Here is a 12,289-nt window from a genome sequence, read left to right as displayed (position 1 = left end):
ATTTGGCTGTTGATCGATTCATGAAGTCATTCAATTTAAAATTTATTCTTATCAATATAAATGCAAAATAATTGATTTCTAATTTTGGATGAAATTTGTGCTTTTTTCATAAAATGATCAGAATTACCAATACGATTAACATTACCATTGGCTATTGGATTTGGTGGGTTAATCACGGCAATAATTGCTTTAATCGTTGCTTGTCAGGCAAATTGGAAGATTACAAAATATGAATTTAAAAGTGCTGAAAGAAGACGAAGAGAACGAGAAATCGAAGAAGTCCATTTGAAAATATATGAACAAGTAATGCATGGTGATAGGCATGATCCTTATATCAGTAGTGATAGTTATGGACATTCACTGGAAAGGCTAATACGTAAATGATTTTTTAATCAAAAATCTTATTTATATTTTCGTTTCTCAATGATTCACGTTTTGATCTTGTTGAACTTTTTGTTAGATATTTTGATTTGTAATTAAAGAACAAAAATATCATCGATTTATGTTCGATTTGAAATGAATATCAATAATATTGACCATTCTGATCTCAATATTTTTCTTTATTTACACAGAAAGAGATATATTTTCAATATTTATATAATATATTTATAATAAAAAAGACGAGCTTAAATAATTCCATGTATCATTTTCAGCATCCTCATCATTCTGATTTCAATCCTTTTTTCGTTTTGGATTGAATTATTGATTCAGCGTCTATTAAGTCGATTTGATAAAGAGATTCTTCTTCACTCGTCACTATGCCATTATCTAACATCGATTGGACTATATGGCTAATAATCACTGTCAAATTACTAAAGCATTTTATCGGTATTTATATTTGATTGAAGGCTCGGATAACATTTAATACTCCAGAATTAATGAATCTTAGAAAATGCAAGCTCTGAAATTTATCAGAAGAATATCAATTTGGTTGTTGATCGATTCATGAAGTCATCTCATTTAGTAAAATAATCAGTGAATTTTTTCAACTGATCCGAATTGAATCTTATCCTTTCATCTTTCTGCTTTTAAATATTTTCAGGTATGTGTCATCGTAAACAGGGAAAGAATTACAATGTGAAAAAGGTTTGTTGACATATTGCAATATTTTTCTGTTTTTCTCATTTTTTTAGACTTTATTTGTTAATTTATAACTTTTAAAGTATATAAAGGGACGGGAATCTCAGTATCTTTGATACCCTTGGTTCCACCCTGCTCCTTGAACTCTTCCTCCCCCTCCACGACCGTAATCTTGATACCCTCCTCTACCACCTCTTCCTCCACCTCTGTGACCTCCACGAGGATTGTCATAGCTTTGATTATGGTGGGGCTGTTGGTAACCAGATTGTTGGTAATCATCTTGATATTGGCCTCTGGGTTGATTTGAAGAGTGGTAACTTTTATCACTAGAGTGTGGTGAGAAAAATTGAAAGAAAAAATATGGTTAAATACAAAAACAAATTTCAAACAAAATCTTCTTCTTTGTCCGATTCATCAAGTGATGATAGTCATCATGACTATCTACCTTATGCATTTTCACCTGTTAAACTGGAATGACCTCCGTTAAAGTACATGTTATTGGTTTTTATCATATCATGCGTCGTTTACAGCAACTCTTTATCCTGTGCTTATGCTTTTAATGACATTTCAGTTATTGGAGATGTAATAAAGACATTAGACCCAGTACTCCTATTTTGCCAATCGATTTCTGGGGAACACCTATTAGAAAGGTAAGTAAGTACTTTCAAAAAGTTTCAATGAAACTTTTCTCTCGTTATAAAGATATTTATTTTCATTATGAGTTTAAATAGGTTTTCGAGTGATTCCCATCCAGTCTAATTCTGAGAGGTTTGACTGATTGAGTTATAATCCTATGTTCGGGCAACTTTTCCATTGTCTCTCACTGTTCTTCATTCTGTGAATGTATTAAACATTGATAAATCTTCAAATGAGGTTGGTTCCGTTTGTCCAAGCATTTGTAACATGTCTGATAATTCTTGTTGTGGTGGATGAGGACAGGATGCATTGGAATTTACATGATTTTGAGGATGATTAGGTGTTCCTGTTTTTGAGCGGAGGGTGAAGATGAGACTGGAGTTTCTGGTGTAGCAGTTCCTTGCCATTGTCCCTACATACCTAGTAAGAGAAAAAATGAAAGAAATTGAAATTAGAATATTTAATTCACTAACAAATCTAAGCATCATCATTACCTCTATTTCCAACTGCACTATTGAGCTGCGTGTAAGTTGTCCCTGATGGATTCCTTGAAGGTGGGTTGATTTGATTATATGCTTGATTGTAGCCGCCAGACTGTATGTCAAGAAAAATATAATTAGAACAGAATTTAACTCGAAAAGATTATATTTTAATATGGATAATTACCCTTTGAATAGGATTCATTGGATTCACAGATTGATCATATGAGCCGTAAACTTGACCAGCAGTTGGCGGAGGTCGATGATCATTAGCAATTTTTCGTCCATGTAAATGAGGCCGTGTTTGTTGAATCATTGATGAGTAAACATCTGAACGTTGTGAGCTGAAGTCTAAACCTTCTGACTTAGGTTGTTGATTAGTAGAAACTAAGTCAGTATTTCCTTGAATGGAATGAGATTGATAATTGTTCGTCATTGAGTTGTCAGCAGACGAATTTTGATGATCTTGCTGTGTAACGTAACCAACTTGATTAGTACTTCTAGGCAAAATGGGGAGAACGATGTATTAAATTATTTTATATTAAAAGAACCAATTCACAGATTTTAAACTTTTTGTTACTAACAATTTGTAAATCATAGCAAGTAACTAATTCAAGAAGAAATACTAACTTTGCTAATACATTAGTACAAACAATGTATTCAACTTCTTGTGAGTATGGATTGATGAAAGCAAAACTTGATGTTCGAAACCAAACCCAGTCACAATTTTTTGCACGAAATCGGTACATTGTCATGAATGTTTGTCCTTTGAGTTTTAATACTGCAATAAAATAGAAGAAAAATGTGTTACAAATTTGAGTATTAATTTATCAATAAAGATGAAATTTTGCAATATTGCTAAATGTTACCTTGTTCAAAAGCATCTTTCATCTGATTCTGATTCTCTGGGTGAATGAAGTCGAAACAAGATTTACCAACAAGTTCTTGTGGTTGATAACCGAGAAGAGCACCAACTCTCTGATCTACAAATGTGAATTTCCCATCCATACTGTGGCGAGTAATGAATTCTGCATTTGAATTAGATCCCATTAGATCACTGGTATCTGGAGTACTAGTGACTTGAAGTCTGCCAATGGCTACCAAACAAAACTGAGAGCCATGATGACCATCTTCTCTGTCTAAACCTCTTTCAATTGGAACACCAGCTGGAGGCCAATTCTTAATATAACCGGTACAATGAACAACAGTATATGCATTGCCATCATTTGAAGGACCCAAACTGTTTCTTTGACGTATACGATGGATATGACCAGGAGATAAGGCATCAGGTTGAATATTTCCAACTTTCATTCGAAAAATAAATGCTCTTCTAGATCCCATCGACATTCGTGATAAATTTTGACTTCCATCCTTTTTAACAGTTCCGGCTAAATAAAGGAATAGAAAGTTGTGAATAGAATAGAGAAGAACGAGATTAAATCAGTTGTCATTATTTAAATAGGTGAGCTAAAATTTCGTTTTTAAACATATAATTAGAAACTTACTTTTGAGGTCTAAAATTCTTGCTGAGTTGGGAGATTCTGAGGTCGAAAGTTGCTCTTGGACTTTTTCACGATCTTCAGGGTGAACAAGATCATATATACAAGAGTTGAAAAAATCTGATTGCGAATGATTTAAAACCGGTGTGACTGAATCAGAGACATAGATTATTCGGCCTGTATCACATTAAACTTGAACATCTAAATGAATAAAAATGACATTTTTTGTACAAAACAATGTTTTTCAATTTTGTTATCACATGAAACTGTGCATTGATTAAAGACTAAAGCAGCTGTTTAAACGGCAAAATTGTATAAAGTCTCTGATGTTGACTAACTGAACAATGTGACAACAATGGATGATAAAACAAAATAAATTCACGGATTGTTGTTGCATTGAAAAGATTGCTGTTTTAATGAAAAAAGTAACAAACCACAACAAAATATAATTTCATTTCAATTATTAATAAACTATATTTTAATTACATAATTAGGCTCTTTAGAGCAACATTGACGGTTATAACTACATTTTTTTGACAATCATTCACAGACAGGAACCGCTTTGTTAATGTTTTGTTTTCATTATCAACAAAAAATGAATCAAATTTATTCATAACTTTTTCATTGTTAACATCGCTTTTCGTGGTTAATTGAGTCTTTTACATAGGAAATACATTGTAATAAGCTATTACTAATAACAGTAACGATAAAAGCCAAAAGTGAAACGACGCTAATCATTGCTATAATCATTACCGTCCTCATCAACAGCAACAATAACAGTAAGAGCCAATGAAAAACATCTTTAGATGATCAACAAAAGACGAAGAAGAAGCAGACGAAATCTAAGAAAACCTTCGTAAATCAAAGGCCCAGACCTGACCTCTGACCGATGAAATAAGGGTAAGAGAGAGAAGAGAAAAATGGGGCAAAAGAAGGAGACAAAAAAAGAGACTGAAATCAGTCTTCGATCAACAGGTAAAAGGTAAGAGATGCTAAGTCACCCTTGGAGAAGGTGAAAGCCTTTTACAAAGGAAACCCAACGATTTTGACCTGGACTACGGCCATCTTTAAACCTTCATAAATCAATTGGTTTCTAAAAGACTCTCTTCTCTCTACTTGTTCATCTTACTCTCTTCATCCTCCTTCTCTTCCAACCTTAGGTTTCTTCTACCTTCTTTTTCCTCCTTGGGGTAAAGGGGTAAAGGTAAAATGAGCTAACATTGCTTTCTGACCATTTTTTTGCATACGACAATCCAATTGAAGGACTAATTATGATTATCATTGCTGAAGTTGACAGTGAAATTGTTGATCATTTTGTAGGTAATCTTAACAACTAAGGTAAAAAATCAAGAATATTGTTTTACTCATTAAAAGGACTTGAAGACAAAAGATTATAATTACAGGTAAACATTGAGCATATTTAATTTCAATATTGAAATTTTAGTGCAATTATTGTCGCCTCAGTTACGGTAACCCTGAATCTTCATTTGATTGCTATTGTTGATGACAATTGTCAATTGATAACCAAATATCAAACTATCACTTATAAACTCAGTTACTTGATTGTTTTTGTCTCGAGAAAATCATTTGATAACAATTTCTAAACGGGAAAATGAGCTTATCAAACATGCTTCAAATTGAATGGAGAAAAATCAACTTTTAAACTTATTATAAATTGATCAGAGCTTATTCGACTCTAGACTAGATGCTTAGAGTTTTGATGTTTTCCGTATTTCAAACTAAAGTAATTGATATAACTCATGTTGGCATTATGAATTTACCATTGCCAATATAATTCATCATCTCTTTATATTTAAACTGTTAATAGGTTAAGTTGTGGACTTACTTGAATAGCGCTGTTGAGGAAACAATTGTTTTGACCTGGCATATTAAGTAATCCTTTTGCAGTTGCCATAGTCGGCTTCAATATTTACACGGTTTATCAACGAACTGAGTAAATGATGGACGAAAGGAGTAGGTCAACTTTATTATGTGCCTACTAGATACACTCATGTGTTAACATGTTAAGTCGACACATTAACAAATAACAAGATGGAAACATGAAAGAAGCAAATGAATCCAAGCAAAATGGCGTTTATTGTAATTAATAACTTGAAGTAGCTTTAATTTTGATAACTTTATTGTCCTGTTTTTTGATAACAATATTAAATCCCATTGATTAGGTAAGGCAAAACAGATGACAATAAACAATGTGTAACATAAAACATGAAAATATGAAACATTTTAAGTTAACTTGAATTGCTTAAAAAACACAACTGATGTTACTAACAAACCTGAAACTTTGAACTGTTAATCAACTTCATACAAAAAGTGATGATTTTATATTCTAGAGAGACTCCATCTGATGATCATAATAATAACTATAACGAGTTGGAAACTTTACTGTAAAGGCTTCAACACAAAACTGTTAAAAAAGTTATCGTAAAAACGTTTTTACGTTTCTCTTGGCCTTAATGATTCGAGCCCTGTGATTTCAAGAATGGTAGCACTCACAATAACCTTCTTCGTCTATCATATTTCACAAACTTTGTAAGAGCTTTAATATTTTGAATATGAAGTGATCCAAGATTGTACAAAATATGTTAAAGCACTGTATTTTGTATTGCATTGAATTTTCAACTTTGAACGCGATGCTATCGAACATAGTTATCTGATGAAAATTTGTTTCATGTTGAAACATTGAATAACAACTTTACGTATTTTACGACTCAGGAAAGGTTGTAATCGTTATAATTTTAATGAAAACTGGACTATATCATGGAAGTTGATTTCACTGTCCATTTCTTTCCTGGTGATTCAACAAAAATTGCTCTTATTCAATCTTCTGCATTTCTTATCGTAAATTATTTCATTTTTATGAATAATTTCATTTTCTTGCTCATTTTTTATCAATTTGAATGTCAATTGCAATCTGAAACAATAGCTTTCTGTAAAGTTTTGTTCATTCAAAGTTTCCCTTATTTGACGATTCGTATAGATTAATCGATGATGCACATTGATCTTCGTTATATCAAACCACAAACTCTTGATTGGATATAAAGGAACTCTGACTCATCCAAATTTTGATTTCAAATTGTGCAAAATGAAAGGATTTGTTGGTGCTTTTAGTGCCCTTAATATCCTTGTTAATATCAAGTTGATATTATATAACAAAACAACTTGGATCAGGATATTAAATTTTGCTCATTTTACAAATCGGGACTTTTTATCACAATGCACTGACTTGACAAAGTAAAATCTGTTGTTTGCATGTAAAGATAGTGAATATCAAAATCCAATGAATAAACGTGCTTATCGTAATTTCCATGTTGATTATTGAAATTTTCATTTGCTAATCATTTTCCACCTTTCAGTTTCTGTATAAACTCAGCTTAAAATCACTTCATTTAGCTAAAAGTGCCTTTTATTTATTATAATTTATATTTTTTCATTTCAAATCCTTTTTGCTAAACACTCATCCAACCGTTATGCATATGTCTTTGAAAATGTCTCAATTCATTTCATATTACATATTATTTTATTTAGGTGAGTGATTCCAATTTTTTCATGTACTTTTACTGATTGTCTTTCTCATTGTTCATCAATTTAGGCCTTTCAATGTTATCCTCAGTCGAATGCATTAATAGCAAATATGTAATGGCAAGTCCACCATTCAACTCAACTAGCGGATTCTTATCATTTTTAGATGAAAATAATGTTGCCCTTAGTCAATGTAAGTATAACAATTTCATCAACTGACTGGTATAAACTTGTAGATTAACATTGAACTATTCAAGAATTCAAATTGTCTCAGACTTTGAGCAAAAGCTATGAGTACAAAAGCACGTTGAAACCAGCTGTAGTGTATTTGTTATGTAAAGTTGATACCAAAAGCAGGTTTATCCTCTAATTTAATTTACTGAACCTAATTGTTATTTGCTTTATTTTTTTCATGTACATCAAGATGGTTCTTTGGCAGTCTCTGGTTTCGGACTTCTATTTTCGTTCATCGCATTGATTATGGTGATCCAAGTGAAACGCCAAGTTAGGAAGGCCAGACGTCCGAGGAAGGAAAAGACTGAGATGAAAAATCTGAATCATAACCATTTGTCGACCATTTCAGAGGTTGATTATGCTGTGGATGAATTTGACCAAGTCTAAGTGAATTGGCACCAATGAAACTCATTCAAAGCGCTGTTTTTTACGAACCTTATCCCTCCATCACCACATCGATACTATTGATGTAATCAATGTAACCTTTAATTTGTTGGACAATTTATTGTCAACCAATCTCATTCAACTGTACAAGATAAGCAAATTACCTAATGTAAATACATGTGATTTTAAAATTTAGAGTCAATTGTGAAATAAATTTCTTACAAATGAATCTTCATTGTATCCATCATTTAACATGGAGATAGGAAAGGATCAATTGAGTTTATTTTTACCCATTTACGTGTAAATTGTTTATTTAGGCATTTCATTTGTGTTTAACCTTTTTTGGTTACTGATAGTGTTGATAGGAACAAGATAGATAAACAAAACTGACAAAATATGAACGAATCATTCATTTTTCTCATCTCATCACAGATAGACTCTTTTTGTATTTTTTGTTTCACCAATAGATTGACGCCTACCAATTTGATTACAAATTAACCAACATAATGGTTGATTGTAATGATGACAATGACTGACGATCAGTTAATATGTTAATATGACATCTTGTTGAACATTCAAGTTTACCAGTTTCCTTATTATAATGAGAAAGTTAACCAAAAATGGATTAATCTTGCTCTTCTTATCCATTGCTTTCATTTCAGGTAAGTTGTCGCTAATGTTAACTCCAGATCTTTCTAAATTGACTGTCCTTTTCTTTCAGGTCAATCATCGGACCCGAACAAGGACAAAGCTAAATTACCACCTAATAAGTATCAGATGACCGTCCTTTTCCACTGGGAACCAAAATTACCAGCCGATTCTTATGGTCAACCAAATTGGCCAAAACTCATTAGACTGTTGTTATCACAGATATTTTATGATGTTGCTCTCGAGACCTTTAACCACATAAATAACGGTGAGTTTTTTTCACGAAACAATCAGTGATTTGTATTTCATTGGAAATTGTGTTTAATATTTTAATATGAATTTTGTCTGAATAACCAAATGTACTTCTCTAATTGTTGATTTTGTCATTCAATTTGAAATGTATTCTTATCAATATAAATGAAATTAATTGATTACTAATTTTGGATAAAATTTGTGCTTTTTTTCATAAAATTGATCAGAATTACCAATACGATTAACATTACCATTGGCTATTGGATTTGGTGGGTTAATCACGGCAATAATTGCTTTAATCGTTGCTTGTCAGGCAAATTGGAAGATTACAAAATATGAATTTAAAAGTGCTGAAAGAAGACGAAGAGAACGAGAAATCGAAGAAGTCCATTTGAAAATATATGAACAAGTAATGCATGGTGATAGGCATGATCCTTATATCAGTAGTGATAGTTATGGACATTCACTGGAAAGGCTAATACGTAAATGATTTTTTTATCAAAAATCTTATTTATATTTTCGTTTCTCAATGATTCACGTTTTGATCTTGTTGAACTTTTTGTTAGATATTTTGATTTGTAATTAAAGAACAAAAATATCATCGATTTATGTTCGATTTGAAATGAATATCAATAGTATTGACCATTCTGATCTCAATATTTTTCTTTATTTACACAGAAAGAGATATATTTTCAATACTTATATAATATATTTATAATAAAAAAGACGAGCTTAAATAATTCCATGTGTCATTTTCAGCATCCTCATTATTCTGATTTCAATCCTTTTTATCGCTTTGAATTGACTTATTGGATCCTTGGAAATGGGCGCTTTAATGATTCTTCTTCACCGGTCATTATGCCATTATCTAACACCGATTGGACTATATGGCTAATAATCACTGCAAAATTACTAAAGCATTTTATCGGTATTTATATTTGATTTAAGGCTCGGATAACATTTGATACTCCAGAATTAATGAATCTTAGAAAATGCAAGCTCTGAAATTTATCAGAAGAATATCAATTTGGTTGTTGATCGATTCATGAAGTCATCTCATTTAGTAAAATAATCAGTGAATTTTTTCAACTGATTCGGTTTGAATCTTATCCTTTCATCTTTCTACTTTTAAATATTTTCAGGTATGTGTCATCGTAAACAGGGAAAGAATTACAATGTGAAAAAGGTTTGTTGACATATTGCAATATTTTCCTGTTTTTCTCATTTTTTTAGACTTTATTTGTTAATTTATAACTTTTAAAGTATATAAAGGGACGGGAATCTCAGTATCTTTGATACCCTTGGTTCCATCCTGCTCCTTGAACTCTTCCTCCACCTCCACGACCGTGATCTTGATACCCTCCTCTACCACCTCTTCCTCCACCTCTGTGACCTCCACGAGGATTGTCATAGCTTTGATTATGGTGGGGCTGTTGGTAACCAGATTGTTGGTAATCATCTTGATATTGGCCTCTGGGTTGATTTGAAGAGTGGTAACTTTTATCACTAGAGTGTGGTTAGAAAAATTGAAAGAAAAAATATGGTTAAATAAAAAATCAAATTTCAAACAAAAATCAAAAATACCTATAGTATTGGCGTGGCTGTTGTTGGTGATACGACTGATCAGAATGATCGCGTTGACTATGTTGTCCTCTATTGTCGTCATAAGATTGGTGACGTTGTTGATATTGACCTCCAGCATCACCGTATGATTGGTTCCTCTGCTGACGTTGTCCAGCTGAATCTCCAAAAGGCTGATTGCGTTGCTGACTATGTTGTTGATAACCTCCTCGTTGGTTTCCTCCACCGCGAGGTTGTTGTCTCTGATTTTGCTGTTGTTGAAATGTTTCTTGAGGTACAGGTGGCTAAGTGAGAAAATAAAAGATACATTAATATTTTTCCACTGAAAATTCAATCAAACATACTTGCTCTTGTGGTCTTCCTCCTCTATCTGGAACATGACCGATCAAGAATTTTTGAAGTGAAATCCGCTGCTGTTTACCAACATTGGCCATTCCTTTAGTTTTTGGTGTTTCAATATCACAAATTTGGTGAGATTTACTGACAACAGAGTTTAGGAGTTCAAAACATCCACTTTTACGAGCAGCCAAAGCATGAGCCAAGCTAACATTAGGTTTAGGATCCAGAATTGTTCGCAATTTTCCATACGCTGTCTCAATTTTCTCACTAAGACAAGTATCTTTTTTTTCTCCTTCCTTCCATTTAAATGATCCAATAGTACAATCACACCGAGTAATTAATGTTTGACGACGTATATTATAGTCTTCAAATAAGGCTGTATTGATCCTGTTCAAAACATTCCATTCCTTGGGAACAAATTGTGTACCGTCTTTCAATAATAAAGGCTCTTCCGAAGCAAGAGTTGACTTTTTCAATTTTTCATTGATCTTCTCTTTCATCTTGCTGAATAACTGTGATGATTGGACATTAGCCGGTGGTTTGCCGATTCCAAGAATAATCATAGAGGTTTTCAAATCTTTTGCAGTTTCGCTTTCATTCATATCAATCTTCATGCTCCTTTAAAGAAGAAAAAAATATTGTTAGTATCATTGATGTAAGATAAATGAAGGAGACGTGAGATAAGCAGAAACATACCCGTCAGCAGGTTTGTTAACAAATAATATTCTTGATGCCATCAATTCACCACATAGACAATTTAAAATAGCGAGTCGATTTGTGTCAACCTTTAAATCACAACCAGTCAATGGAGATTGAAGTCCACGAAGAAGTGAATTCAATTCGATTTTAAATGCATCCAATTCAGCTTCAGAGCTCAACTCATTGACAATGTAATCATGGTGTAACATGTCATTAAGCTCATCAGTAAGCCAGTGAACAATTGCCGAAAATTCAAGCAAAGATAGATTATTGGGTGTTCCTTTGGTAAGCAGAGATTCAACTTGAGGATACTTCAATAGCTCTAATGACTCGATAACATCTTCAGCGAGTTTCACCATATTGGCCTTAAAATTTGACAGTCACCAAGTTGATAATCACAAACTGGACAAATTTACAATAATATCCGAATCCAATTTTTGCAAAATGACAAGTGTTACATTCTTCAAAAACTCAACATAGAAGAAATAACAATTAGAAGACAAAAAACGTTTTAGTTGAGTGAATTATCAGCTAATGGGTGAAACTTTTCATTAAATGTGAAAATCAGCAGCAACCAAAACAACTGAGATGAAGATTAAAAGTAAAGAATTCAGATGGCGCTGATAGAATTTATAATAGAGCTAAAGAAATAATTTTTGAATTTACCGAAAGCCCATGAAGCATGATAAATGATAATGATTGAATTTAATTAACTCATGCTAACATTTGTTGTCTAGTGATTTAACATTATGATAAATGCTTGTTTTAGTTTGCATGTCTATAGTAGTTTATTACACACATTTTGAAGCATTTATCACGTTGAAAAAGTAGTAAGTACGAAAAAATTTCCTTTCGAGTTAAAAGTTGAAGCTTTGTAGCATTGTAAGGGCTTGAAAACTGAGCTCATAAGTACTATGA

General features: G+C 32.3%; 4 protein-coding genes across 4 annotated transcripts; 2 read left to right on the top strand and 2 right to left on the bottom strand.

Annotated features, from left to right (window-relative positions):
* Window positions 1-1,107: 1,107 nt before the first annotated feature.
* On the bottom strand, window positions 1,108-5,984 carry LOC107371900 (aryl hydrocarbon receptor nuclear translocator homolog). The gene is made up of 8 exons (XM_089268440.1): window positions 5,541-5,984; window positions 3,701-3,895; window positions 3,065-3,583; window positions 2,826-2,976; window positions 2,383-2,695; window positions 2,211-2,310; window positions 1,541-2,136; window positions 1,108-1,406 (listed from the first exon to the last, which is right to left on the bottom strand). Exons 3-7 carry the CDS (start codon window positions 3,540-3,542, stop codon window positions 2,129-2,131), a joined length of 1,050 nt encoding a protein of 349 aa, XP_089124566.1. The 5' UTR covers window positions 3,543-3,583; window positions 3,701-3,895; window positions 5,541-5,984; the 3' UTR covers window positions 1,108-1,406; window positions 1,541-2,128.
* A 1,092-nt stretch (window positions 5,985-7,076) lies between these two features.
* Window positions 7,077-8,081, top strand: LOC149094002 (uncharacterized). Its single transcript, XM_089268441.1, has 3 exons — window positions 7,077-7,240; window positions 7,305-7,427; window positions 7,659-8,081. The coding sequence occupies exons 1-3, from the start codon at window positions 7,183-7,185 to the stop codon at window positions 7,853-7,855; spliced, it is 378 nt and encodes a 125-aa protein (XP_089124567.1). The 5' UTR covers window positions 7,077-7,182; the 3' UTR covers window positions 7,856-8,081.
* Window positions 8,082-8,380: 299 nt separating this feature from the next.
* LOC107367069 (uncharacterized) lies at window positions 8,381-9,379 on the top strand. Its single transcript, XM_015934740.3, has 3 exons — window positions 8,381-8,514; window positions 8,574-8,768; window positions 8,980-9,379. The coding sequence occupies exons 1-3, from the start codon at window positions 8,454-8,456 to the stop codon at window positions 9,240-9,242; spliced, it is 519 nt and encodes a 172-aa protein (XP_015790226.1). The 5' UTR covers window positions 8,381-8,453; the 3' UTR covers window positions 9,243-9,379.
* A 588-nt stretch (window positions 9,380-9,967) lies between these two features.
* On the bottom strand, window positions 9,968-11,919 carry LOC107367060 (protein FAM98A). Its single transcript, XM_015934730.3, has 4 exons — window positions 11,369-11,919; window positions 10,678-11,290; window positions 10,337-10,617; window positions 9,968-10,258 (listed from the first exon to the last, which is right to left on the bottom strand). Exons 1-4 carry the CDS (start codon window positions 11,728-11,730, stop codon window positions 10,036-10,038), a joined length of 1,479 nt encoding a protein of 492 aa, XP_015790216.2. The 5' UTR covers window positions 11,731-11,919; the 3' UTR covers window positions 9,968-10,035.
* Between the last annotated feature and the right edge of the window lie 370 nt (window positions 11,920-12,289).

This window comes from Tetranychus urticae, chromosome 2, assembly GCF_039701765.1.
Source record: "Tetranychus urticae isolate SD_2017Ah chromosome 2, NJAU_TeUrti_SD_1.0, whole genome shotgun sequence".
NCBI lineage: Eukaryota > Metazoa > Arthropoda > Arachnida > Trombidiformes > Tetranychidae > Tetranychus > Tetranychus urticae.
The sequence above is the reverse complement of the archived record's forward strand: the minus strand, read 5'-3'. Positions and strand labels throughout refer to the sequence as shown.